The sequence below is a fragment of the Oncorhynchus kisutch genome, linkage group LG29 (genome assembly GCF_002021735.2).
Source record: "Oncorhynchus kisutch isolate 150728-3 linkage group LG29, Okis_V2, whole genome shotgun sequence".
In the NCBI taxonomy this organism is placed as follows: domain Eukaryota; kingdom Metazoa; phylum Chordata; class Actinopteri; order Salmoniformes; family Salmonidae; genus Oncorhynchus; species Oncorhynchus kisutch.
The window spans coordinates 20,611,960-20,638,149 of record NC_034202.2 but is presented as its reverse complement, the minus strand read 5'-3'; the positions used below and the strand labels follow the sequence as shown (position 1 = coordinate 20,638,149).

The window sequence follows — 26,190 nt, the reverse complement described above, 5'->3', positions numbered from 1 at the left end:
CAGACAGACAGACAGACAGACAGACAGACAGACAGACAGACAGACAGACAGACAGACAGACAGACAGACAGAAGGTCCTGTCATTATAGTGTCTGATTTCCACAGAAACACTAGGAATATGTCAGGCAGTTACACACATATCCCAGAACACTGCGGTCAATGGAAAACAACTCTGCCGGGCCTGCCAGTGATCTGACAGAGGATTTGAGACACAAACACACACACACACACACACGCACACATGCATGCACCCACACACACACACACACACACACGCACACACGCACACGCAAATGTGCATGCACACACATACAGTACAAACACACACATCACTCGACAAGGCCAGATCAGCTATGACACAATGGTACTTTTTATTGTGTGCAAAAACAAGGGAATAAGAGAAAAAGAGTGAGTGAGTGATAGACTCACTCGGCGGAGGAGAGGAAATCATCCATCTATTAACCAAACAGCGACTGAGAGGACGCCAGAGAATCCAGTCCACTATATGAATTTGTTTATTTATTCTCTCTTCAAACGGCAACCGTTTCCAGACTCTCAGCGAGACGTCAACGTGATCATGATACACAATGGCATCTGCTCTTATGAGAAACACATCAAGCCCTTGGACAGAAGTCCCAGACACAGATGTGAAACTAGTGAACGCCTCTCCACTGTCACTCACAGAGCCAGCGTGTGTCTTGCATGTTACTCACATCTCCCCACAACTCATAAACCTCTTAACCACACACACTGGAGAGTCCTCCTACTGATAAGAGACACATCTGCCACAACAGCTAGCCAATTAAAAGAGCCATGCTGAGTTCAAGGGACCGATGAAATCATCAAATTGAAATGGACAGGTAAATAAGGCTGCAACCAAGGGTTCTGGAAGTGGATTCTCAATACTCAAAACCCACGACGATATCAAATATTAGCGATTTAACTGTGCAACGTACACCGAGATTGCAAAACAAATAGTATGTTGATGTTTTTACTGTCAGTCTCTGTTTCAAAGAGCACCAAAATCCACACTAACCATGAGCCTCGTAGACTGTATCGTCCAATTACAGAGCTTATACAAGTCACGTGACTTGTGAACGAACACGCGATGTGCCATCACGTGTCCCCCTGTAGATCATGTGACTTGTATCTGTTCTGTGATTGGACGATACAGCAACTATCGAGTGCCATCATGTGTTCGCTAATGCCGCGGAAGAAGGGCACGGCCCAATGCAGCTCTATGTGGCTGTGTAGATCTCAATGGGGATAGAAATGGTATCTGTCTGTGTCTCACCAATAAATCACCTTTTGGAGCATGCATACTGTATCAGTTGTGGACATTCATTTTTTCCTTCTCCATGGAACCATTTATTGCGTTGAAATAAAATGGTAAAGCTGTCTCTGTTTCGACAGATTGATGGTTCTGAGGAGGACGTACCGACACAGTTGAAGAAGGGCTCCTTCTCACACTGGCTGGAGCAGCCGTCTCCATTCATGGAGTTCATATCATCACACTCCTCTCCCTGGGCCCTGAGAGACAGACAGACAGGAGACTGTTACTGGTAGAACACGCACGCACGCACGCCAACACACACACACGTAAACGCATAGACACACATATACAGAACACACACAAGTTACCTCTGGACGTGTCCGTCTCCGCAGTATGGTGCCCCAATCTGATGGGTGAGGGGTGGAGACGGTTCACTTTCACTGCGGGCGGAGATGGTTTGGACCTGGTAGGTGTACACGCTGCCTGGTACCACGTCCCTACAGACACACACACACACACAGGGGAGTAATCCTTAGCTGGTACCACATCTGTACAAAGACAAACGGAGAACAGACCTTTAGCCCGCTGACCTAGAGTAGAGGTAGTGGCCAAGACAGCTTTTTTCCATCAGAAAAAAAAAAAAATCAGAAACTTTCTGTCCAAAAATGATGAAGAAAAATTTATCCATGCTTTTGTCACTTCTAGGTTAGACTACTGCAATGCTCTACTTTCCGGCTACCCGGATAAAGCACTAAATAAACTTCAGTTAGTGCTAAATACGGCTGCTAGAATCCTGACTAGAACCCAAAAATTTGATCATATTACTCCAGTGCTAGCCTTCCTACACTGGCTTCCTGTCAAAGCAAGGGCTGATTTCAAGGTTTTACTGCTAACCTACAAAGCATTACATGGACTTGCTCCTACCTATCTCTCTGATTTGGTCCTGCCGTACATACCTACACGTACGGTCACAAGATGGTCACAAGATGCAGGCCTCCTAATTGTCCCTAGAATTTCTAAGCAAACAGCTGGAGGCAGGGCTTTCTCCTATAGAGCTCCATTTTTATGGAACGGTCTGCCATGTCAGAGACGCAAACTCGGTCTCAACCTTTAAGTCTTTACTGAAGACTCATCTCTTCAGTGGGTCAAATGATTCAGTGTAGTCTGGCCCAGGAGTGGGAAGGTGAACGGAAAGGCTCTGGAGCAACGAACCGCCCTTGCTGTCTCTGCCTGGCCGGTTCCCCTCTTTCCACTGGGATTCTCTGATGCCGTCCCTAGGAGGGGTACGTCACTTGAGTGGGTTGAGTCACTGATGTGATCAGTCTGGGTTGGCGCCCCCCCCCCCTTGGGTTGTGCCATGGCGGAGATCTTTGTGGGCTATACTCAGCCTTGTCTCAGGATGGTAAGTTGGTGGTTGAAGATATCCCTCTAGTGGTGTGGAGGCTGTGCTTTGGCAAAGTGGGTGGGGTTATATCCTTCCTGTTTGGCCCTGTCCGGGGTGTCCTCGGATGGGGCCACAGTGTCTCCTGACCCCTCCCTGTCTCAGCCTCCAGTATTTATGCTGCAGTAGTTTATGTGTCAGGGGCTAGGGTCAGTTTGTTATATCTGGAGTACTTCCCCTGTCCTATTCGGTGTCCTGTGTGAATTTAAGTGTGCTCTCTCTAATTCTCTCTTTCTCTCTTTCTTTCTCTCTCTCGGAGGACCTGAGCCCTAGGACCATGCCTCAGGACTACCTGACATGATGACTCCTTGCAGTGTGCTCAGCAGTACACCTCTGAGACTGAGACACCTGGCCGTGCTGCTGCTCCAGTTTCAACTGTTCTGCCTTATTATTATTTGACCATGCTGGTCATTTATGAACATTTGAACATCTTGGCCATGTTCTGTTATAATCTCCACCCGGCACAGCCAGAAGAGGACTGGCCACCCCACATAGCCTGGTTCCTCTCTAGGTTTCTTCCTAGGTTTTGGCCTTTCTAGGGAGTTTTTCCTAGCCACTGTGCTTCTACACCTGCATTGCTTGCTGTTTGGGGTTTTAGGCTGGGTTTCTGTACAGCACTTTGAGATATCAGCTGATGTACGAAGGGCTATATAAATACATTTGTTTTGATTTGATTTGCTTTCAATTTGATTTGAAGACTCTTTGGGCAAAGAAATATCAAGAACATTTGAGGACGAATTGTAACTTAAGATCTGTGCTCGTAACTCGATTTTCTATACACGTCCCATTGACAATATGTTCAGCCATAGATAAGAACAAATTCCAGTAACCTACAAGGAGAGGTCCATAAAAGCCCTGTAGGATCACAAGTCAGAGCAATGAGGTGGGCATGACTGTTACGGTAGGTTTCAATTGCAGTCCGTTCAGGCAAATGGCTCAGTATTCACACACTCTCTCTCCCCACCTGAATTGTCTGTCCCTGCAGCCTGTATGAGGTTCCTGCCTTGTTCCTGCCTCTGTCCCTGCTCTGTTGTACTATAAGTGATATCTATGGAGCCTCTCCAAACAGACTGACAGAGTGAGTTGTTCAAACAAAAGTTTAAGATGTGCTAGTTGCTGTGACCGCAGCATGTGTGTGTGTGTCTGTTTATGTGTGGGTGTGTGTTTGTGTGTGTGTAGAGGTGAGGTGAGAGGACAGCCACGGGGCCGGCAATGTGCTCAGCAGTACACCTCTCCTTCCGTCCTACTCCGAGGACACTGAGACACAAACAAAACATCTGGCGATGGGCTCCAGTACTGCTTTCAAATGGTGTAACACAATATGGCTGACGCAGGCCAAAAACAAGATGGGAGTTAGAAAAACAAACAGCCCCATAGCTCCACATCAGTGTGCTCTCCGCGTGCCGGCCAATAGGATTGCTCAACAATGTACAATTCAATGAATGAGCCAAGGGAATCAGTAGATATACTGTATCTATATGTTGGCCATGGTTTTGTTTTAATTGTCAGTTATAATCGCGGGAGTTGCTGGTTCATGTTTGGATTTTCCAGGATGTAGAAGAACAGGGAAGATATAATGACAGTGAATAGAACCAATAGGCATCACCATCACACACAGACGATCAAATCATATTATTTCCACCTCTGAGCTCATATACACACAGAGAGCCTCACACAAACACATTTGGCATACACAAGCAGACATACTCACAAAAACACACGTGCATGCAATTAGGGTGGCAAAGCTACCGGTAGTTTACCAAGGTTACTGGAACCTTCCGAAAGTTTGGTAATTAACAGAAAATCTATGGCAATCTATTGTAACTTTGGTCATTAATACTTGAATAACTTTAAAAGTATATATTCATATACAGTATAGTTATTATATTTGTGTCCATATTTTCCATGAGTTTCTAGTAGATAGACCAAGTGGTTCAAGAGAAAATAGCCTAATTAATCATTTAAAAAAAACATTAGTCAACAAGGGCATTATTTTCAATGACCTCTGCAACTCCTCCAACTATTGACTTTTTTCAGCACTGCCACCAGTTTGACGCCAAAACATTGACAACAAATACAGTACATACTTACAGTACATAGTGATATAAACAAAAGTGTGTAAAAAATATAAAGGATATTTCATACAGCAACCCTCATATTAAACACCAATGGTACTCACTAAATTGATGGTTTATATTTAGGATTTTTTTTTACAGCTTTGTCATTATATTTAACATTTTTAAATTAGATCAATTTAATCACTGTATTTCATATATTTTACACATGATACGGCCACATAGAGGGCCAGAGATAATTGTAGACACCTGTAAAAATCTGAAGTACCTAAAAGGGCCACTAGATTTCTTGTGATAGATGACATAAATCCTTGAAAGATACCAACATTCGGGTAGTTTACTGTAATATACACTCCCGTTCTATATAGTGCCTATTTGTAATCACTAACTCACTCACAACCTACCCTATACCCCTGCCAAATACTTCAAATAACACATGCACACATGCACACGCACTTGTGCAAGACATTTAAGTGTGTTAACCCTCACAAGGCTGCTGGCCCAGACGACATCCCTAGCTGCGTCTTCAGAGCATGCGCAGACCAGCTGGCTGGTGTGTTTACGGACATATTCAATCTCTCCCTATCCCAGTCTGCTGTCCCCACATGCTTCAAGATGGCCACCATTGTTCCTGTACCCAAGAAAGCAAAGGTAACTGAACTAAATGACTATCGCCCATTGCACTCACTTCTGTCATCATGAAGTGCTTTGAGAGACTAGTCAAGGATCATATCACCTTTATCTTACCTATCACCCTAGTCCCACTTCAATTTGCAGCGCCTCTTCAACCTCAGGAGGCTGAAGAAATTTGGCTTGGCACCTAAAACCCTCACAAACTTTTCCAGATGGACAATTGAGAGCATCCTGTTGGGATGTATCTCCGCTTGGTATCGGCAACTGCACCGCCCTCAACCACAGGCCTCTCCAGAGGGTGGTGTGGCCTGCCCAACGCATCACCGGGGGCAAACTATCTCCAGGACACCTACAGCACCCGATGTCACAGGAAGGCCAAAAAGATATTCAAGGACAACAGCCACACAAGCTACTGCCTGTTCACCCCACTATCATCCAGAAGGCGAGGTCAGTACAGATGAATCAAAGCTGGGACCTAGAGACTGAAAAACAGCTTCTATCTCAAGACCATCAGACTGTTAAATAGCCATCTAAAGCACATAGAGGCTGTTGCCTATATACATATACTTAAAATCACTGGCCACTTTAATAAATGGAACACTAGTCAATTTAATAATGTTAACATGTCTTGCATTACTCATCTCATATGCATTTACTGTATTCTATACTATTCTACTGTATCTTAGTCTATGCCGCTCTGACATTGCTCGTCCTGATATGTATATATTCCATTTCTTACTTAGATTTGTGGGAATTGGGTATATGTTGGGAAATTGTTAGATATTACTTGTTAGATATTACTAACTGTCGGAGCTAGAAACACAAGCATTTTGCTACACACCCGCAATAACATCTGCTAAACACGCGCATGTGCCAATACGATTTGGATTTGACACAGACAGAAACAGAGAGAGAGAGAGAGCGAGAGAGAGAGAGAGAGAGAGAGAGAGAGAGCGAGAGAGAGAGAGAGAGAGAGAGAGAGAGAGAGAGAGAGAGAGAGAGAGAGAATTTAGCCCTGTGTTACAGAGCCGCTACAGCAGCAGTGTCAACCATCACGCTTACACATTGGTTCACATGAGGCCAGGGCCTTCCCCTTCCTCTCTCTTTCCCCTTCTCTTCCAGTCGCCATCAGCAGATTTAGGAGGTGCCCGCCCTATTGGCCAGGGAAGTAGTAACATTTAATAAATGAACAAACAAATCATTCAAATGAACCCTTAACATGAATATGGCCTGGGCTGCCTTTTTCTGCATCGATTTAGCTCTGTTCTGACCAGGCACACAGCTGGGAACGGGGCTTCTCACATCCAATAAAACACACGCTTGGAGTGAAGCACATGCACACACAGATTGAGGTTCATTGCAGGCACCGTTGCAGACACAGACACACACGTGCATGCACACACACACATCGAAAGAAAGTACAATGAAGACAAATACACACTCAGACATACACGTGCATGCAGGCACGCACACACACCCATACACAGCTCAGCCCGAGCACACCAACACAGCACACGGTCCGTGCCTTTCGAAATGTGTCAAAAAAATTACTGCAGGAAAGCCTTTTTTACCTTGGTGGTTTTGCGTATGAAATGTGCTCCATGCCTTTTCATCCTTAAAGACCCCAGTCACTCTCCTGCTCCCTCACAGCAGGTAAGAGAGAACATGGGGTTCCATTTGGCTGTCCTGCCCCAGATACAATGAAAACACACGCACGCAAACACACACACACACACACATAAAGGAAGGTACAACCCAGGCAGTTTCCATGTTCTCCAGTACAGAACAGTCAGGAGGATATTGAGGATCTGGGGGGGGTTTGATTGTGTTATTAACAACAATCAAATGGGATGTTTGACCTGACCCACTGCTCTGTTTTACAGTGTTCCCCAGTTTTGGCACGCTCCGAGGCGACTTTCTCAAATATCCCTTAGTCTTAATTGAATTAGTCAAGCCTCTGGAAAAGAAAAGCTGTAGGAGACATGAGCCTGGAGGAAACACGAGTGAGCAGAGGGAGTGACGCCCAGAGTGATGCCGCCAACATGGACCTCGACTCGCTCTCTCCCCCTCCTCCTCGTCCGATTCTGTCACGAGAAGAACACCAAGGGCGGTAGGCCGAGCCAGGCCCCGTACGGGACAAGGGGGAGACACACACACACACTGAGATTTCTCGCCAGGCCTGACAGAGGGACGTGACCCGTGCGAGTGGAGGCAAGCGGCTGGAACGGCGTGAAGGATGGCTGGGAGGCAGAGAGAGAGAACGACAGAGCAAGAGAGAGGGAGAGAGAGAACGTCAGAGCAAGAGAGAGGGAGAGAGAGAATGACAGAGCAAGAGAGAGGGAGAGAGAATGACAGAGCAAGAGAGAGGGAGAGAGAATGACAGAGCAAGAGAGAGGGAGAGAGAATGACAGAGCAAGAGAGAGGGCGAGAGAATGACAGAGCAAGAGAGAGGCAGAGAGAATGACAGAGCAAGAGAGAGGCAGAGAGAGAATGACAGAGCAAGAGAGAGGGAGAGAGAGAATGACAGAGCAAGAGAGAGGCAGAGAGAGAATGACAGAGCAAGAGAGAGACAGAGAGAGAAAGACAGAGCAAGAGAGAGGGAGAGAGAGAATGACAGAGCAAGAGAGAGAGAGAAAGGCAGACGGCTTATTCTTGCTGCAAGGAGAGCTACGTCACAAACTTCTGATGATATTTAACTATGCGGCTTATACCAGAGCAAAAGTTCACATGAGGCTTCCTTCACGTCGTCTGCCAAGATCAACAACCACTCTCGGCCTCCCATCTCCAAACACTCCCCAGTCTTGGAGGGGAAAGAAAGAGAAGGAGGAGGGCGAGAAAAAACGTTGCGATACAGTAGAGAATAGAAAAAAGGAGGGAAAAGGAAAAGAAAACAGATTTTTCAAATAGTGTCAAGAGAGGCTGTACAGATACGGGGGCCACCGGGGGCCACCAGGGACAATAACTGGCATGTGAAATATGCTCCGGCGTGGGTCTACATAAGAAAAGCACCTTTGTCAAGACACAGAGGGGAGAGAGGTTCAATGGGAAACTCTGATGTCACTAAGGCTATCTGTCACTGATATCTTGACGGGGAGCGACTTAGGCATGTGTGTGTGTGCATATATGTACAGCACTAGTCAGGTTTTCACCATTTTCTACAATGTAGAATAATAGTGAAGACATCACAACTTTGAAATAACACATATGGGATCATGTAGTTGCCAAAAAAGTGTTAAACAAATCAAAATAGATTTTATATTTGAGATTCTTCAAAGAGAGATTCTTCCTTTTTTTGCCTTGATGACACCTTTGCACACTCTTGGCATTCTCTCAACCAACTTCACCTGGAATGCTTTTCCAACCGTCTTGAAGTAGTTCCCACATATGCTGGGCTGCTTTTCCTTCAATCTGCGTATCGCTGCAGAATGTTGTGGTAGCCATGCTGGTTAAGTGTGCCTTGAATTCTAAATAAATTACAGACAGTGTCACCAGCAAAGCATCATCACACCTCCTCCTCCATGGTTCATGGTGGGAACCACACATGCGGAGATCATCCGTTCACCTAGTCTGCATCTCACAAAGACACGGCGGTTGGAACCAAAAATCGCAAATTTGGACTCATCAGACCAAAGGACAGATTTACAACAGTCTAATGTCCATTGCTCGTGTTTCTTGGCCCAAACATGTCTCTTCTTCTTATTGGTGTCCTTTAGTAGTGGTTTCTTTGCAGCAATTCGACCATGAATGCCTGATTCACTTAATCTCCTCTGAACAGTTGATTTTGACATGTGTCTATTACTTGAACTCTGTGAAGCATTTATTTGGGCTGCAATTTCTGAGGCTGGTAACTATAATGAACTTATCCTCTCCAGCAGAGGTAACTCTGGCTCTTCCTTTCCTGTGGCGGTCCTCATGAGAACCAGTTTCATCATAGCGCTTGATGGTTTTTGTGACTGCACTTCAAGAAACATTCCGTATTGACTGACTTCCATGTCTTAAAGTAATGATGGACTGTCGTTTCTCTTTGCTTATTTTAGCTGTTTTTGCCATAATATGGACTTGGTTTTTTACCAAATAGGGATATCTTCTGTATACCACCCCAACTAAATCAAATCAAATTTTATTTGTCACATACACATGGTTAGCAGCTGTTAATGCGAGACTAGATGAGAGGCCAGATAAGAGGCCAGATAAATCTAAGATGTTGAAGAAATGCTTCAATGAATCCTTTGAAGAACAATAAATAAAGCAGCATACCTTTTGTTAAGGTGACAGCTGCCATACATTTGAGGTTTCCTGCCTATTAAATATTATTGCACTAGTTCTTATGAATGGAACAGAGTCCCCCCCCCCCCCCCCCCCCCTCACCCGCCTGGATGCACGTTTTTTGTTTTTTGTCCTAGCACTACACAGCTGATGATGAGTTGGTTATTTGAATCAGCTGTGAAGTGCTAGGTCAAAAAGCAGGACCGAGTTTGGGGAAACCCTGAGCCCAACTCAATGTCATGCAATTTACTCTACAATATAAAATGACTATAGCACAGCCTCAGAGTCACAAGGATTTGGGGGCAGTGGTACTTCTATCTCTTCTCTTGAATTAGAAGGTCCAAAATATTTTCGGCGATATTATATTGTAAGAATTAAGACATAACTCCATTACCTTAATTCAGCACAATAACAAGTTGCACAGTAGGCACACAGTCAACCAACATTTCACATTGATGACACCATCACTCCCATGGTTCAGATGACATGTCATTTAGCGAGGAGCTCCACTGGCCTAGCCTAGCTTTAATGACTCACTGTTGAGTGGGGCCAAATCAGACAGTGAAGAGTAAACCTAACATACGGACAGTGCCAAAGTAGGAATATCAGCAAAGACAGTATAAGTAATGGTAATAATAACAATGGAAACCATTGATGTCAAACAAAAAGTGATAAGTAATTTTATTTTTAACTCCCCTATACATGTTCTTAGAGGCAGACCTAGGTCAGATACATTTGAGGTTGCTGCTCAAGTATTTGAAAGTATTTGACATAAGCTGTATAATTCTATGTCCAGTGTTCCAGATTTTTTATTAAATATTACCTCAAATTAATTACAATATGAATTAAATAGATGTTAAAAGCAGTTTTTCTCTGTGCCCCTGCTTGGCCTGTTAGGAAACAACAGAGTGGTTTGGGCATATACTGGTAAAAAAATAATTATAATAATTAGACAGCTCAGCCAATGAGACGTGCAAACACTTGGATATTCAAAATAGATCCCATGTGGGGGCATTGAGGCAGACTGACGGAGCCAGGCTGCACCAAGTCAAATTGGATGGATGGATTGTATTCAGGATTTGGAAATGAATGATGGAACTAGGTCAATTTACTATAACAGCCATAAATGCAGGCTGATTATTTGTCCTTTGCTTTGTCACTATATTCCTGATATTTATGTTGTTACAGTAGCTATCTAACAAGCTAGTCGTGAACATAGATAGCTAGTTACTACTGCTACATATATCAGTTAACAACAGCTAGCTAGGTTTCCTCTTGACATAAAACTTTTTGTTACAAACCACAAGATTTAAAATAAAAGGGAATGGTGAGATGGTTGGTGTGTGGAGGATCTGCTTTGACTTGGGTTTTTATTGGCAAGCCAGCTAGCTAATGTTTGCTAATGTTAGCATGCTAGCTAACATTAGCATTCTAACTAACTTTAGCATACTAGCGTTAGCTAACTGCTTCTAAACAGCCAGCAGGCCAACTTTTACAAACCACATAATTTGAAATACCAGTTTATTAGGAACAACACCCCGTTCACAAAAATGGATGGCTACATAAGGCAGACAGGCATCAAGGCATTCAGTTACTGTTCGATTGAACATTAGAATGGGCTAAACGAGTGACCTAAGGAACTTTGAGAGGTCCGACCTGGGTCCGTAGCGGTCCTGACGTGCAAATCGGTCTTCCGACCTGGGTATAGGGGCGAAAGACTAATCGATCACGGTATGATCATCGTGCCAGGCGTGCCGGATCCAGTATCTCAGGCGTGGCCGCCATCCTGTGCTTTTCACGTATGACAGTGTCTAGGGTTTACCGAGGATGCTGCAACAACAAAAAAACATCCAGTCAGCGGCAGTCCTGTGGGTGAAAACAGCTCAATTGATGACAGAGGTCGAAGGAGAATGGCAAGAATCATGCAAGCTAACTGGCTGGCCACAAACAGATAAATAACGGAGTAGGACAACAGTGGTGTGCAGAACGACAGAAGAAACTGCTCCAGTGGGCACCCGATCACCAACACTGGACAATTGAGGAGTGGGAAGACATCACCTGGTCCGACGAATCCCGGTTCATGTTGCGTCATGCTTATGACAGAGTCAGGAGTCCATGCACCCATGGTGGTGGTGATGTACTGGTGTGGGGAAAGTTTTCATGACACACGTTAGGTCCCTTGATACAGATTGCGCAACAAACGTTTCAGGCACCTTATAGAATCCATTCCCGGAATAATTCAGGCTGTTCTGGAAGGAAAGAGGGGGCTGACTCTGTACTAGATGGGTGTACCTGTTAAACTGTCCGGTAAGGGTCTCCCGAGTGGCGCAGCAGTCTAAGGCACTGTGTAGCAGTACTAGAGGTGTCACTACAGGTGTCACTACAGATCCGGGTTCGATCCTGTGTCGCAGCCACCTTAGCTGGCCACATTCAGACACATGAGGTGGCGCACAATTGGCCCAGCATCGTCTGGGTTAGGGGAGGGTTTGGCCAACTGGGATGTCCTTGTCCCATTTTGCTCTAGCGATTCCTTTGGTGGGCTGGGTACATGTACGCTGGCATGGTCGCTGGCATGGTCGCCAGTTGGACGGTGTTTCCTCTGACACATTGTTGTGGCTGGCTTCCGGGTTAAGCGAGCAGTGTGTCAAGAAGCAGTGCGGCTTGGCAGGGTTGTGTTTCAGGGGATGCATCGCTCTCGAACTTCGCCTCTCCTGAGCCCGTACGGGAGTTGCAGCGATGGGACAAGGCTGTAACCACCAATTGGATATTACGAAATTGGGGAGAAAAAAGGATAAAAAATGTTTTAAAATAAACAACAACTGGCCAGTAAGTGTAGAAGTGACTGGCGAGATAGTTGTTACATAGGTTATGTCCTTTTTTTAAATGCCAGCTGTGGTTTGCTTGCCTTGCGAGCTAGCTTGCTTGTGTGCTGTAAACTCGTGTCTCCCCTAGTCTCGAGAAGGATCCTTATCCCACCGGAGAATTTGGCAAAAAGGAAAAGGCCGCTGGACCAATCACATACAGGCCTGTCTCGGCCAAAGATAACAATGTCATTATCCAAGCAAATTTCAAGCGTTTTTTGCTGGGATGGGTTATGTAAAGTGTTTTTCCCCCTCCAAATTATGCTTTCAGCTTTGGTTTCAAATATGAGTACAATTCACGTCAACAACATTATTTGGGTACAAGTCAACAGAAGATTAACTTTTAAAGGTGAGATTTTCACTGGACAGTTACGTCGTCTGGTTGAGACCGCAGATATCTCTTCCCACAACTCCACTGTGGGAACTCTACAGAGAACCTATTTATCATAACAACCTGTGGAATCCTATGAGGAATCTGCACCCCCAGTATGGACCTTTGAACTTAAATTTAGTGCTTCACAGTAAAATTGGTCAGCGCCCATTTTTGGCAGAGGGAGCAAAATTATAATAAACCCAGAATCACCTCCACAGCCTCCCACAGAGAAACACAACCCCCTCCTGAACATTCCACCTTAACTATCCCCCAAAATCCACTTTTTTGGATCTTGCCCAATTTTATCCCAGGGAAATCAGGTCGTAATTCTGAAAAAGGGTTCTAAGGAGAGAGAGAGAGGCAGAGCAAGAGGTGAGACGACCAGACATCCAGGGACCCGCTGCTGCCTCCTCCACTACCTCTGTCTGCCACTCACCAATATGGTTCATATTAGAGAGCTTATGCAAGGCTCAGTGCTAATGCGGCTCTTATGGAGAGAGAGCAGGCAAGGGATGTCAGAGGGAGCGCAGGGCACAGTGGGACTTTGTTGGAGTGGAGGGGGCAATGGAGATGGAGTGTGTGTTATGGGGAGAGGAGTAGGAAGAGAGGTGAAGAGGAAGGGGGAGAGAGGGGGGAGAGAAGAGGGTGTTGTATGTTTTCTTTGCAGTACACATTAGTATTGCAAAACACGGGCTTCAAAACCATTCATAGTATTATACTCTTTAAAAAAACAAAAACATTTTTGCACGTATCTGTGAACCCGAACTCACAAACAAAACAAAAAACCTCCCCCAAAACAATCTGCACACGGAGGTGATCTAAAACAAGTCATGTTGGAGCACAAAGCTATTTCTCACAAATACCTAAAGAAGTGTATTATACATCCCTAAACTGTTTTGCTGGCAAAAAGAAAAGAAAAACCTCCTAGTTAGGCAGTCAGAGCTGGGAAAACAACAGAGCTCTCTGAATAGATCTGAAGGGGCATGTCTTCTCAGGGCTAGAGCAACAGTGGACTTGACAGGAGAGGAGCAGGGCCATGGGGCCACAGGGGTAAGACCATAGGAGAACATAGGGGGATATAGGAGGGAAGGAGAAGGGCAGAATGGGGGCAGGGTTCCCAGTGAAAAGGGGCCGTAGGGGGCAGCTGTCCTCTTCCTTCCGGGCTGGCGGGTCCCGTCACGTCAGAGCTGAGGTGGGCTTTGAAGCCCTGACAGGCCATAGGAACCAGGTCAGGGAGAGGATTAGCCCATGGGCCAGGGGGGTCTCAGAAGACTAGGGTCATCCCCCTAACCCTCCTCCCTTTTCTCAGACAACCCCTAAGGGACCTTTTGAAATGTACAGAACGGGGTACATGGAGGAATTGGGGGGGAAGGTCATGCTTTTTTTTCAGCCTGTGGAAGCTTTTGTATTTGTTAATTTACAATCGATTAATTTCAATATTTCTCAGTGTTTTACAATGAGGGCTTATTATATCCTGATGTGTGCCTGATGTCGCCTGTCATCAATTTGTACCATTGTGCGGTTTGCTGCAGGTTTGTACTCAGTCTGGATCAAACATGACAAAATAACAAGAGCTGCGCAATATTAGATATTTGATGAACCTGAAACATTTTGGGAGTAGCAGAGAATTAAAGGGGAATAACGGCATATTCCCGAAAAATGGTCTATTTACATTGTCAAATCGGTAGACGAATGAAAATCATTTAGAAAATGATGCAGGGGATTTCATTTGCAAGCCAGTCACAAATGACTTTTCTCGAGCGAGCAAGAGATCGTGATAATGTAGGCAAATTTTATAAAATGGAAAAGCATTCTTATACGCTTCACCAAATACCCTTGCATCAAATACCCTACTCCTTGAAAGTTGTGTGATGATTATATATAGCATATATATATATATATATAATGATGCCAACTTTTTTGACATCCAGTCCCTAACTACCCCTGACCAGTCCAACCTTCCACATCAAATCACATTTTATTTGTTACATGCTTTGTAAACAACAGGTGTAGACTAACAGTGAAATTATTACTTACGGGTCCTTCCCAACAAGACAGAGATAAAATAAAATAAACAAATAATAGAAAAGTAATAACACGTTATAATAAAATAATAAATACACAACAAGTAGCGATAACTTGGCTATATACAGTTGAAGTCGGAAGTTTACATACAACTTAGCCAAATACATTTGAAGTAGGTTTTTCATCATTTCTGACATTTCAAACTCTTTTGGGTGGGGCCAGCATTTTCACTTTTGGATGAATAGTGTGCCCAGAGTGAACTGCTTCCTACTCTGTCCAAGATGCTAATATATGCATATTATTATTAGTATTGGATAGAAAACACTCTGAAGTTTCTAAAACTGTTCGAATGATGTCTGTGAGTATAACAGAACTCATATGGCAGCTGAAAACCTGAGAAAACTCCAACCAGGAAGTGGGAAATCTGAGGATTGTAGTTTTTCAAAGCTTGGCCTACCGAATACACAATGTCTATGGAGTCAAGTTGCACTTCCTACGGCTTCCACTAGATGTCAACCGTCTTTAGAAACTTGTTTCAAGCTTTTGCTATAAAGGAGGGGCTCATGAGACCTGTTTGAGTCAGTGGTCTGGCAGAGTGTCTCAGGCTCGTGACGCACGCTCCCGACAGAGTTAGCTCTCGTTCCATTGCTTTTCTTCAGACATAGGAATTCTCTGGTTGGAACATTATTGATGTTTTATGTTAAAAACATCCTAAAGATTGATTCCATGTATCGTTTGACTTGTTTCTCCGACCTGTAACGGAACTTTTTGAGTTTTTGTCTGGACGAAGTGCTCGGGTCTCATGAAGATGGATTACTGGGCTGAACACACTAACAACAAGTGTCTATTTGGACATAAATGATGGACCTTATGGAACTGTACAGAACAAATCAGTCATTTATTGTCGAACTGGGATTCCTGGGAGTGCCTTCTGATGAAGATCATCAAAGGGGCGGCAGCGTAGCCTAGTGGTTAGAGCGTTGGACTAGTAGCCGGAAGGTTGCAAGTTCAAACCCCCGAGCTGACAAGGTACAAATCTGTCGTTCTGCCCCTGAACAGGCAGTTAACCCACTGTTCCTAGGCCGTCATTGAAAATAAGAATTTGTTCTTAACTGACTTGCCTAGTTAAATAAAGGTTATAAAAAAAAGTAAGTGAATATTTATATTGTTATTTCTAACTTCTGTTGACTCCAAAATGGCAAATATTTCTCTGGCTGGATTGGGCTCTTAGCGCCGTTCTCAGAAATTTAAAAAAAATCTGACACCGCGGTTGCATTAAGGAGAAGTATATCTTTAATTCTGTGAATAACACTTCTATCAATGTTTATTATGGGAATTTCTGCAAAATCTCCGGATGTTTTGGAATCAAAACATTACTGAACATCACGCGAATGTAAACTGAGATTTTTGGATATAAATACGCACATTATCGAACAAAATATACATGTATTATGTAACATGATGTCCTATGAGTGTCATCTGATGAAGATCATCAAAGGTTAGTGATTCATTTGATCTATATTTCTGCTTTTTGTGACTCTTATCTGTGGCTGGAAAAATGGCTGTGTGTTTTTTTGACTTGGCTATGACCTAACATAATCATATGTTGTGCTTTCACTGTAAAACATGTTTTAAATCAGACACGATGGGTAGATTAACAAGATGTGTATCTTTCATTTGCTGAATTGGACTTGTTAATGTGTGAAAGTTACATATTGAAAAAAAAGTTTAGAATTTCGCGCGCTGCCTTTTCAGCTGAATTTTGTTGAGTGGTTCCGCTAGCGGAACGCCTGCCCTAGAAAGGTTAATCCTAGTGAAAATTCCCTGTCTTAGGTCAGTTAGGATCACCACTTTATTGTAAGAATGTGAAGTGTCAGAATAATAGTAGAGAGAATGATTTATTTCAACTTTTATTCCTTTCATCACATTCCTAGTGGGTCAGAAGTTTACATACACTCAATTAATATTTGGTAGCATTGCCTTTAAATTGCCTTTAAATAGCCTTCCACAAGCTTCCCACAATAAGTTGGGTGAATTTTGGCCCATTCCTCCTGACAGAGCTGGTGTAACTGAGTCAGGTTTGTATGCCTCCTTGCTCGTACACGCGTTTTCAGTTCTGCCCACAAATTTTCTATGGGATTGAGGTCAAGGCTTTGTGATTAGTTGTCCTTAAGCCATTCTGCCACAACTTTGGAAATATGCTTGGGGTCATTGTCCATTTGGAAGACTCATTTGCGACCAAGCTTTAACTTCCTGACTGATGTCTTGTGATGTTGTTTCAATATATCCACATAATTGTCCTCCTTCATGATGCCATCTAGTTTGTGAAGTTAACCAGTCCCTCCCACAGCAAAGCACCCCCACAACATGATGCTGCCACCCCCGTACTTCACGGTTGGGATGAGGTTCTACGGCTTGCAAGCCCCCCCCTTTTTCCTCCAAACATAACAATGGTCATTATGGCCAACCAGTTCTATTTTTGTTTCACCAGACCAGAGGACATTGCTAAAAAAGTACGATCTTTGTCCCCATGTGCAGTTGCAAACCATAGTCTGACTTTTTTAAGCCGGTTTTTGAGCAGTGGCTTCTTCCTTACTGAGCGGCCTTTCAGGTTATCTTGATATAGGAATTGTTTAACTGTGGATATAGACACTTTAGTACCTGTTTCCTCCAGCATCTTCATAAGGTCCGTTGATGTTGTTCTGGAGTTGATTTGCACTTTTTGAAAAGGAGGCCTACAAACCTGACTCCGTTATGCCAGCTCTGTCAGGAGGAATGGGCCAAAATGCACCCAATTTATTGTGGGAAGCTTTTGGAAGGCTAACCAAAACGTTTGACCCAAGTTAAAACTTCTTCGGGATAGGAGGCAGCATTTTCACTTTTGGATAAATAGCATGTCCAAATTCAACTGCCTGCTACTCATCCTCAGAATATAAGATGTGCATATTATTAGTAGATTTGGATAGAAAACACTCTGAAGTTTCTAAAACTGTTTGAATCATGTCTGTGAGTATAACAGAACTTATGTAGCAGGCAAAACCCGGAGGACAAAAACATTTTTTTTTGAGGTCACTGTCTTTTCAATGGGTTTTCAATTGGGAAAACAGATTTCCAAGGTACTTGTTTGCAGTTCCTACCACCTCCACTGGATGGCATCAGTCTTTAGAAATTGGTTGAGGTTCTTCCTTTGTGTAATGAAGAAGTACGGTCATCTTGAATAAGAGTCACTTGAAGTGGACTGTTTGAGAGAGGCGCGTGACCAGAAAAGTAGCGTCAGTTTGTTTTCTTTTTGTATTGAACACAGATCATCCCGTCTTCAATTTGATCGAATATTAATGTTTAAAAATACCTAAAGTTGTATTATAAAAGTAGTTTGAAATGTTTTGGCAAAGTTTACAGGTAACTTTTGAGATATTTTGTAGTGACGTTGCGCAAGTTCGAAGCTGTGTTTTTCTGGATCAAACTCGCCAAATAAATTGACATTTTGGATATATATTGACGGAATTAATCGAACAAAAGGACCATTTGTGATGTTTATGGGACATATTGGAGTGCCAACAAAAGAAGATTGTCAAAGGTAAGGCATGAATTATATTTTTATTTCTGCGTTTTGTATAGTGCCTGCAGGGTTGAAATATGCTACTCTCTTTGTTAACTGTTGTGCTATCATCAGATAATAGCATCTTATGCTTTTGCCAAAAAGCCTTTTTGAAATCTAACATGTTGGCTGGATTCACAACGAGTGTAGCTTTAATGAAAGTTTGATTTGGATAGTATTTTATTTGAATTTGGCGCTCTGCAATTTCCCTGGCTATTTGCCAGGAGGGACGATTGCGTCCCACCTATCCCAGAGAGGGTATTAAACTATTTAAAGTCAATGCTACCAAATACTAATTGAGTGCATGCAAAGTTCTGACCCACTAGGAATGTGATGAAAGAAATAGCTGAAATAAATGATTCTCTCTACTATTATTCTGACATTTCACATTCTTAAACTAAAGTGGTGATCTGGGGGTCCTCCCCCTGAACATAAAAAAACAAAACATTTTTTGTGCAATTTGATATCGTTTCTCAACAGGGAATCCATATTTACTTGACAGAACACAACCTTTTTTCTTAGGTTTTTGGCCCAATAAACAACAATGAAAGAGTACACTAGATTTTGTTTTTGCCACAATAAATTAAATTGAAAGAGTAGACTTGACTAGTGTTTCTAACTAGATCACTAATATACCTCCTTACCTCAAAGTCCCACCCACTGTGATTGATTGACAGGTCTGAAACCCTAATAACCCACAAACATCCTGCCCCCTCCCCTGACAATTCCACCCACAGTGATTGATTAACAGGCCAAACCTTTAAAGGGATAGTTCACCCAAATTACAAAATGACACATTGGTTTCCTTACCCTATTTGTCCACAGCAGCAGAGCTAATAAAATACATAATTTGACGAACAAATATCATTGTGGCAATTAAAATCTTGCAGTAAAACTGTAAATATAACTTTAATCTCAAGAGAAGACAGATTTAATGTTAAAAAGTTATCTTACTAAAATATGATATATTATATATTAAAAGTTATCTTACTAAAATATTCCTGATCATATAGGCCTAGTGCATTATAACACCCTTTTTATCTTGCATAACAGGCATACTCACCCTATCGTGTCTTTTCACCCATTTTCCTTCTCATGTGAACCACGCTGACAGCATGAAAGTGAAATGGCACAACACATGGCAATGCCACAGAGAGTTCTACCTTTATCTAGTCACTACATTCCATGAAAGCAAAGCACAAAACTCAACTGTGCACAGATAATGCCATCAACAAGACGTTTGTTTTCCCCAGCAACTCCATGGAACTTGGAAAAAAACGAATGTGGCTATCAATGAATGACCTTTGACTTGAGAAATGGATGCTGGGCAGTGGATTTGAAACCACCAAACTGGTGATGGCCCACTAATATGCCTGAGGGTCTTCCAAAAGAACACATTGAAACATCATGTCATGACTTATATTTATAGGAGACATTTTCATAGAGGTTTCTTATTTGGGATTTTAAAAGGCATTTCTTCCGACCCCAAAACAAAATTAAGTAAAAAATATGTATTTATACCAGTGCAAAATATCACTCCGCCCAGGCCTGGGCTGGCCAGAGAGCGGGGAGGTAGGCTTAGGCCCATTCTAGAGGGGAGATATACAGAGCCCACAGCCCAGATCCCTGATGCCTGGCTGGGGTAGACAGAGGCTGGGCCAGGAAGACCACATCAGCTGCCCTTCTGGACATAGGCAGGCAGGCTTGCAGGCCCAGGCTTAAATCAGCCTGCAGCTGCAGTGCTTTCCTCAGCATATTAAATTTGGCTCCGTTCACCCCTTGACCAAGAACAACTTAGTGCAAAAATAAGAGTGTTTTCCCCCAACACAGGGTCAATGAGGAGATTGGGCTCGGGATCAGATTAATTGGCTGTGTGACAAGATAAAGCTTACTACACAATTTCTCACCTATTAAGTAGAGAACGCAGCAATCCTGAGGTATCATTAACCTACACCAGGCCTATACAGTACAACCCACACAGTCAACGCATTCAAAGTCACGTGTAACTGACAGTAAACAGCCAACCTCCCTAGTCTCTCACCTGTCAGTGTATCGCCTGGCAGGGTTGTTCAACAGCACGCCATGGGGGGTATGGGAGAATGGCGGCTGACGCAGCAGTCGGTGGATGAGTGGCTTGCAGTGGCGGCACAGCGGGCAGTCGGGCTTGGACGCCAGTAGGGTGGCATCAATCTCCAGATGCTGCTCCATGGTGAAGAACTGCACGCCGTACACCTCCTCCTCCACGTCCAGCTTCAGCGTCAGCGGCGCATCACAGAACACGTTACTAGGACCCAACGAGAGGTTGTTTCCACTGACGGTCAGGAGCAGGATGTTGTGGATGGCGGGAAGGGCCATCTCCTCGGGGCTGAAGAAGGTGACCCACACGGTGAGGGAGTCGGGTACTAGTGGGTGGGGGAACTCCAGCTGGAGCATGCAACCCTGCAGGGGGCACTCAGACAGCCCCACAACCCACTGCTCGATGCCGGCGTTGGGGCTCCAGGTACGCACGCTAGGCTCACATGCCTGCTCCACGTCTGGAGGTCCTAGGGGTCAAAAGGACAGGGACCCAGCAGATCAGACATCACTTATAATAATACATGTATTTATTTGATATAGCACTTTTCATTTTCACATGAGCATCATGTGTGATTGTTTGAATGTGTTTGCAGGCAGGCAGGGAAGGGATAGAGTATAGATGTGAGCATAGAGTGTGATTGTTTGAATGTGTTTGCAGGCAGGGAAGAGCTAGAGTATAGATGTGAGCATAGAGTGTGATTGTTTGAATGTGTTTGCAGGCAGGCAGGGAAGGGCTAGAGTATAGATGTGAGCATAGAGTGTGATTGTTTGAATGTGTTTGCAGGCACGGAAGAGCTAGAGTATAGATGTGAGCATAGAGTGTGATTGTTTGAATGTGTTTGCAGGCAGGCAGGGAAGGGATAGAGTATAGATGTGAGCATAGAGTGTGATTGTTTGAATGTGTTTGTAGGCAGGGAAGGGATAGAGTATAGGTGTGAGCATAGAGTGTGACTGTTTGAATGTGTTTGTAGGCAGGGAAGGGCTAGAGTATAGATGTGAGCATAGAGTGTGATTGTTTGAATGTGTTTGCAGGCACGGAAGAGCTAGAGTATAGATGTGAGCATAGAGTGTGATTGTTTGAATGTGTTTGCAGGCAGGCAGGGAAGGGATAGAGTATAGATGTGAGCATAGAGTGTGATTGTTTGAATGTGTTTGCAGGCACGGAAGAGCTAGAGTATAGATGTGAGCATAGAGTGTGATTGTTTGAATGTGTTTGCAGGCAGGCAGGGAAGGGATAGAGTATAGATGTGAGCATAGAGTGTGATTGTTTGAATGTGTTTGTAGGCAGGGAAGGGATAGAGTATAGATGTGAGCATAGAGTGTGACTGTTTGAATGTGTTTGTAGGCAGGGAAGGGCTAGAGTATAGATGTGAGCATAGAGTGTGATTGTTTGAATGTGTTTGCAGGCACGGAAGAGCTAGAGTATAGATGTGAGCATAGAGTGTGCTGTAGCTGAACCTCTAGTAGCGTGCTATGTGTATATGGGCGATTCTACAGAAGTGGTGTGAATTGCCGTCCCGCCCACAAGTCAGTCTCCAAATCTGCGACATTCATTCCTATCATCATATGTTCTAATTCAACCCAAAACAATCTTAAATTCATATAGCACAAAGTCATTTGTACTATATTATAAATTCAATCAATCAACAAGTTTCAGATTCATACAATCAACACTGAACATTTTACAAAGAACAATAGAGATTATATTTCTCTAAATTCAATTGAAAGATTTTGAAAATCAAGTTAAAAATCATGTTTTGACTATTTTGGTAATTTGGTATGCAAATAACATTTATAAAATGTATGTGTAATAGAATATTAATCAAAATGATCACTACTATGCATTCTTCCCCCTTAACCGCAACTCTTTCACTATGTTTCAGTAGTGACACATTTAGTGGGGTGGTAAGGAATTCAGGTAAATGTGTCAAATGTGCAAAAAGTGTGTAAGTAGTATACAGATGTAGTAGCTTAATTTGATCACTATTTTGTTGCAAACTTGTAGTATATTTGAGTTAAAAAAATAATTATAATGGTTGTAATGTCCATGAATTATAATTCACATAATAATTCACATTTCCTGTTGCTGCGGGATTATCCTACATCTGAGGACATTTATCCCCCGAAGAGGTCGGGTGGTGGTGGATGCCCTCCCCCCCGCCCTAAAAAACTAAAAGGATCCTACATCTGTGTGTTTATGTTGCAATAGTTTGTGTCAGGGGGTTAGGGTCAGTCTGTTATATATCTGGAGTATTTCTCCTGTCTCAACCAGTGTCCTTTGTGAATTTAAGTATGCTCCCTCTAATTCTCTCTCATTCCTTCTCATTCTCTATTCTCTTGGATGACCTGAGCCCTAGGACTACCTGGCCTGACGACTCCTTGCTTTCCCCAGTCCACCGGGGCATGCAGCTACTCCAATTTCAACTGTTCTAACTGCGGCTATGGAATCCTGACCTGTTCACTGGACGTGCTACCTTGTCCCGGACCTGCTGTTTTGGACTCTAACTCTGAATGATTGGCTATGAAAAGCCAACTGACATTTACTCCTGAGGTGCTGACCTGTTGCACCCTCGAATAACACTGTGATTATTATTATATGACCCTGCTGGTCATCTATGAACATTTGAACATCTTGGCCATGTTCTGTTATAATCTCCACCTGGCACAGCCAGAAGAGGACTGGCCACCCCTCATAGCCTGGTTCCTCTCTAGGTTTCTTCCCAGGTTCCTGCCTTTCTAGGGAGTTTTTCCTAGCCACCGTGCTTCTACATCTGCATTGCTTGCTGTTTGAGGTTTTAGGCTGGGTTTCTGAACAGCACTTTGTTACACCGGCTAATGTAAAAAGGGCTTTATAAATACATTTGATTGATTGATTATTGTTTGTTGGAAGATGTGTGCTGAAAGTTGGGGAGAAATAGGACACAATTTATACCACTTCTGTAGAACAACGTATTTAGAACAGTGGTCTGGCTGACTACACATGGATGAGGTCAGTGAAGTACCAGGGCTGAATGAGCTGTTGACTTTTCTCAGCAATGGACTATATGCGGCAGACAGAGGACTGAGTTCATTGCCAGTAAAGCAGTGGAGGCAGCAGACTAGCTGCAGACTGAGGTGTGTTCCTACTGAGAGGGGCCCTGCACAGGGTTCTCACTTTAGCATATGTCATTACAACCCCAAACAGCGCCCCTCCAGCCATATTTGGAGTCCACAGATACCTTGTATTATCCAGAGTGACGTACACCAACATTCATCAAGTGCTTTGAGAAGCCAGCGCTGCAGACACTGTGTTCTCCCTGTTTTCCTTTTGTGCACTTCCAAACTGGCAACCAACAAAACCCATTTGCTAACCTCATTTCTGGGCACTGCACAGAATTCCAGTGTTTAATCAAGTGAGCACCGAATTCGGTTTCCAGGCCACATTATCTTAACACATGTATTGTAAGCGTCTGTGTGGCCAGAATAGAGGTAACTTTGAAAAAAAGGACAGAAAAGAAACGGAGGAACTGAGATGCACTTACAGTTTGTACCCAGCCCCCCTTTCTCTCTCTCTCTCTCTCATTCTGTGGTGAGTTTTTCATTTACATTTTGAGGAAAGGAGTTTTAGCCACTGACAATGTGTTGTAATGTCAGCTGTTATGGTGGGCTGTCCTCCTGCTTTGGAACTCCTGCTACGGATGCCAGAGGTTAGAGATTTACGATGAGAAAGGATAGACATGTATAAAGATTATATGAATCCTTGGCAAGACCCAAGTCTATTTTTCAACACTGTAGAATTACCAGTACAGTAATTTTAAGTATTACAGATTATATCTTTCAAATCCAAATAAAACAGCACCTGCAATGACTTCTCATCTGAATTTTTCATTAAGGTTAAATCTACTCGCTGGTATATAAACAGCTCTGAAGCGTTTGACCTAGCCTTGCCTCCCAGGCTGCTGAAAGGCCCCAAGGGTGATCAGACAATCCAAACCTGGCCTTTGAATAAGAGGCCTTGCTTTCTCACTTGATTAGCTAATCCCACCGGGGTATTAGTCTGTCTAGGAGAGCTCTCGTTCTAGGAAAGGGGGAAAGAGACATTGGGCGGAATTCCAGCTTAATTGCAGTAGGGTTGAATGTGGAGCACTGTGTCTGTGTGCCAGGGCCCTTCGGCATTATGTGGGAATCAGACGGTGTAGAGTCGTGGAGCGCTGGGAAAAGGGGACTGGAATTGACTGGGATACGGATGGATAAACATAGAGGGATATGTCCGGGCACGCACTCTGCTTTCTAAGAAAGGGGCCTGCCTCTCCTTCGTGTGTCACACTCTCGATAGCACACCCACACAACAGACTGACTGACTTGCACTGAGGCAACCGTTGTCCTCCACTTTAATGACCACAGCCACCCATTTTTGCAAATATCAATTCATACCATGACCCTTAACTAGAGGGCATGAGAGTAACCACAATGGAAATATGTCTTGCTCACTTGTATTGTGTCCCTTGACAGCCATACGGTGTCAATTAATCAATCAAGCAATCCCGCATAGCAGTCAATCTTCAAGAACTTCCTCTAGTACAGTGTTGGGTTCCCGAGTGGCGCAGCGGTCTAAGGCATCACTGCAGACCCTGGTTCGATCCCGGGCTGTATCACAACCAGCCGGGATCGGGGGTCCCATAGGGCGATTGGCCCAGCGTTGTCCTGGTTAGGGTTTGGCCGGTTTAGGCCGTCATTGTAAAGAAGAATTTGTTCTTAACTGACTTCCGTAGTTAAACAAAGGGTTAAATACAACACAAAAAAATACATAGAAATTGTCTTGAAGGCCAAAAAATGTCAGTCAGTCATTTATTCCATCTCTCTGCATATGATATCTGCAGTGTAAACAGTTGGTGAGGGATGGAGGGTGTGGTGAGGGAGGGAGAGTGATGGGGAAAGCAGAAGGTCTAAAGGAGAGGAGGTGACACTGACAGTCCAGCTCCTCTCTTCTCCCTCGCCTGGGGACTTTCCGCATATTTCCTTCAGCACACATCCACTGTGCCTCTCCTTCTATTCCAGATCAAACCTCGTTGGCCTCCACTCAACATCCCAATGTTAAAAAATAAATAAACTTGTCCCGGTGTGCGGATGCTTTTATATAGTGCAACTCTGGAACGCCTTAAAGGGATCCTTTGGTATTTGGCATGCTAGCAGATACCCATAGACTTCCAGTCGTTGCCGTAACGCTAGTTAGTATTGGCTTGCGTAACTACTGTACCTATATCTTCCTTCATACTACACACAGATACATAAAAATGGTTCATCTGACTCTGGGGAAGGAGATACATGTCCTCATTGCCAAAATCACAAAGTATCACTTTAAGGCAGTATCGCTTAAGATCAGGTAGCGCGCTCCAGGATTGACATTCTCCAGAATAAGTGAGTGTGCAGTACGTGCATGGCTGCGCATATCCAATAGCCCTCCATCCACAAATCATTATCTCATGACCATCATAAAGTGCTAGTTGAGATGAAGCAGGGGAAGCTGCTCTTTCTCTTTAGGTACTTTGTGTCTGAACTCTGTGACCCTGAGTCCCTGCAGTGTGCAGCC

General features: G+C 43.8%; 1 protein-coding gene across 1 annotated transcript in view; it reads right to left on the bottom strand.

Annotated features, from left to right (window-relative positions):
* Nucleotides 1–26,190, bottom strand: part of LOC109874377 (pappalysin-1-like) — a 126,572-nt gene that overhangs the window by 73,566 nt on the left and 26,816 nt on the right. The window contains 3 exon segments of the mRNA XM_031809557.1: nucleotides 1,439–1,523; nucleotides 1,635–1,770; nucleotides 20,587–21,088. Of these exon segments, the coding sequence (XP_031665417.1) occupies nucleotides 1,439–1,523; nucleotides 1,635–1,770; nucleotides 20,587–21,088 (723 nt within the window).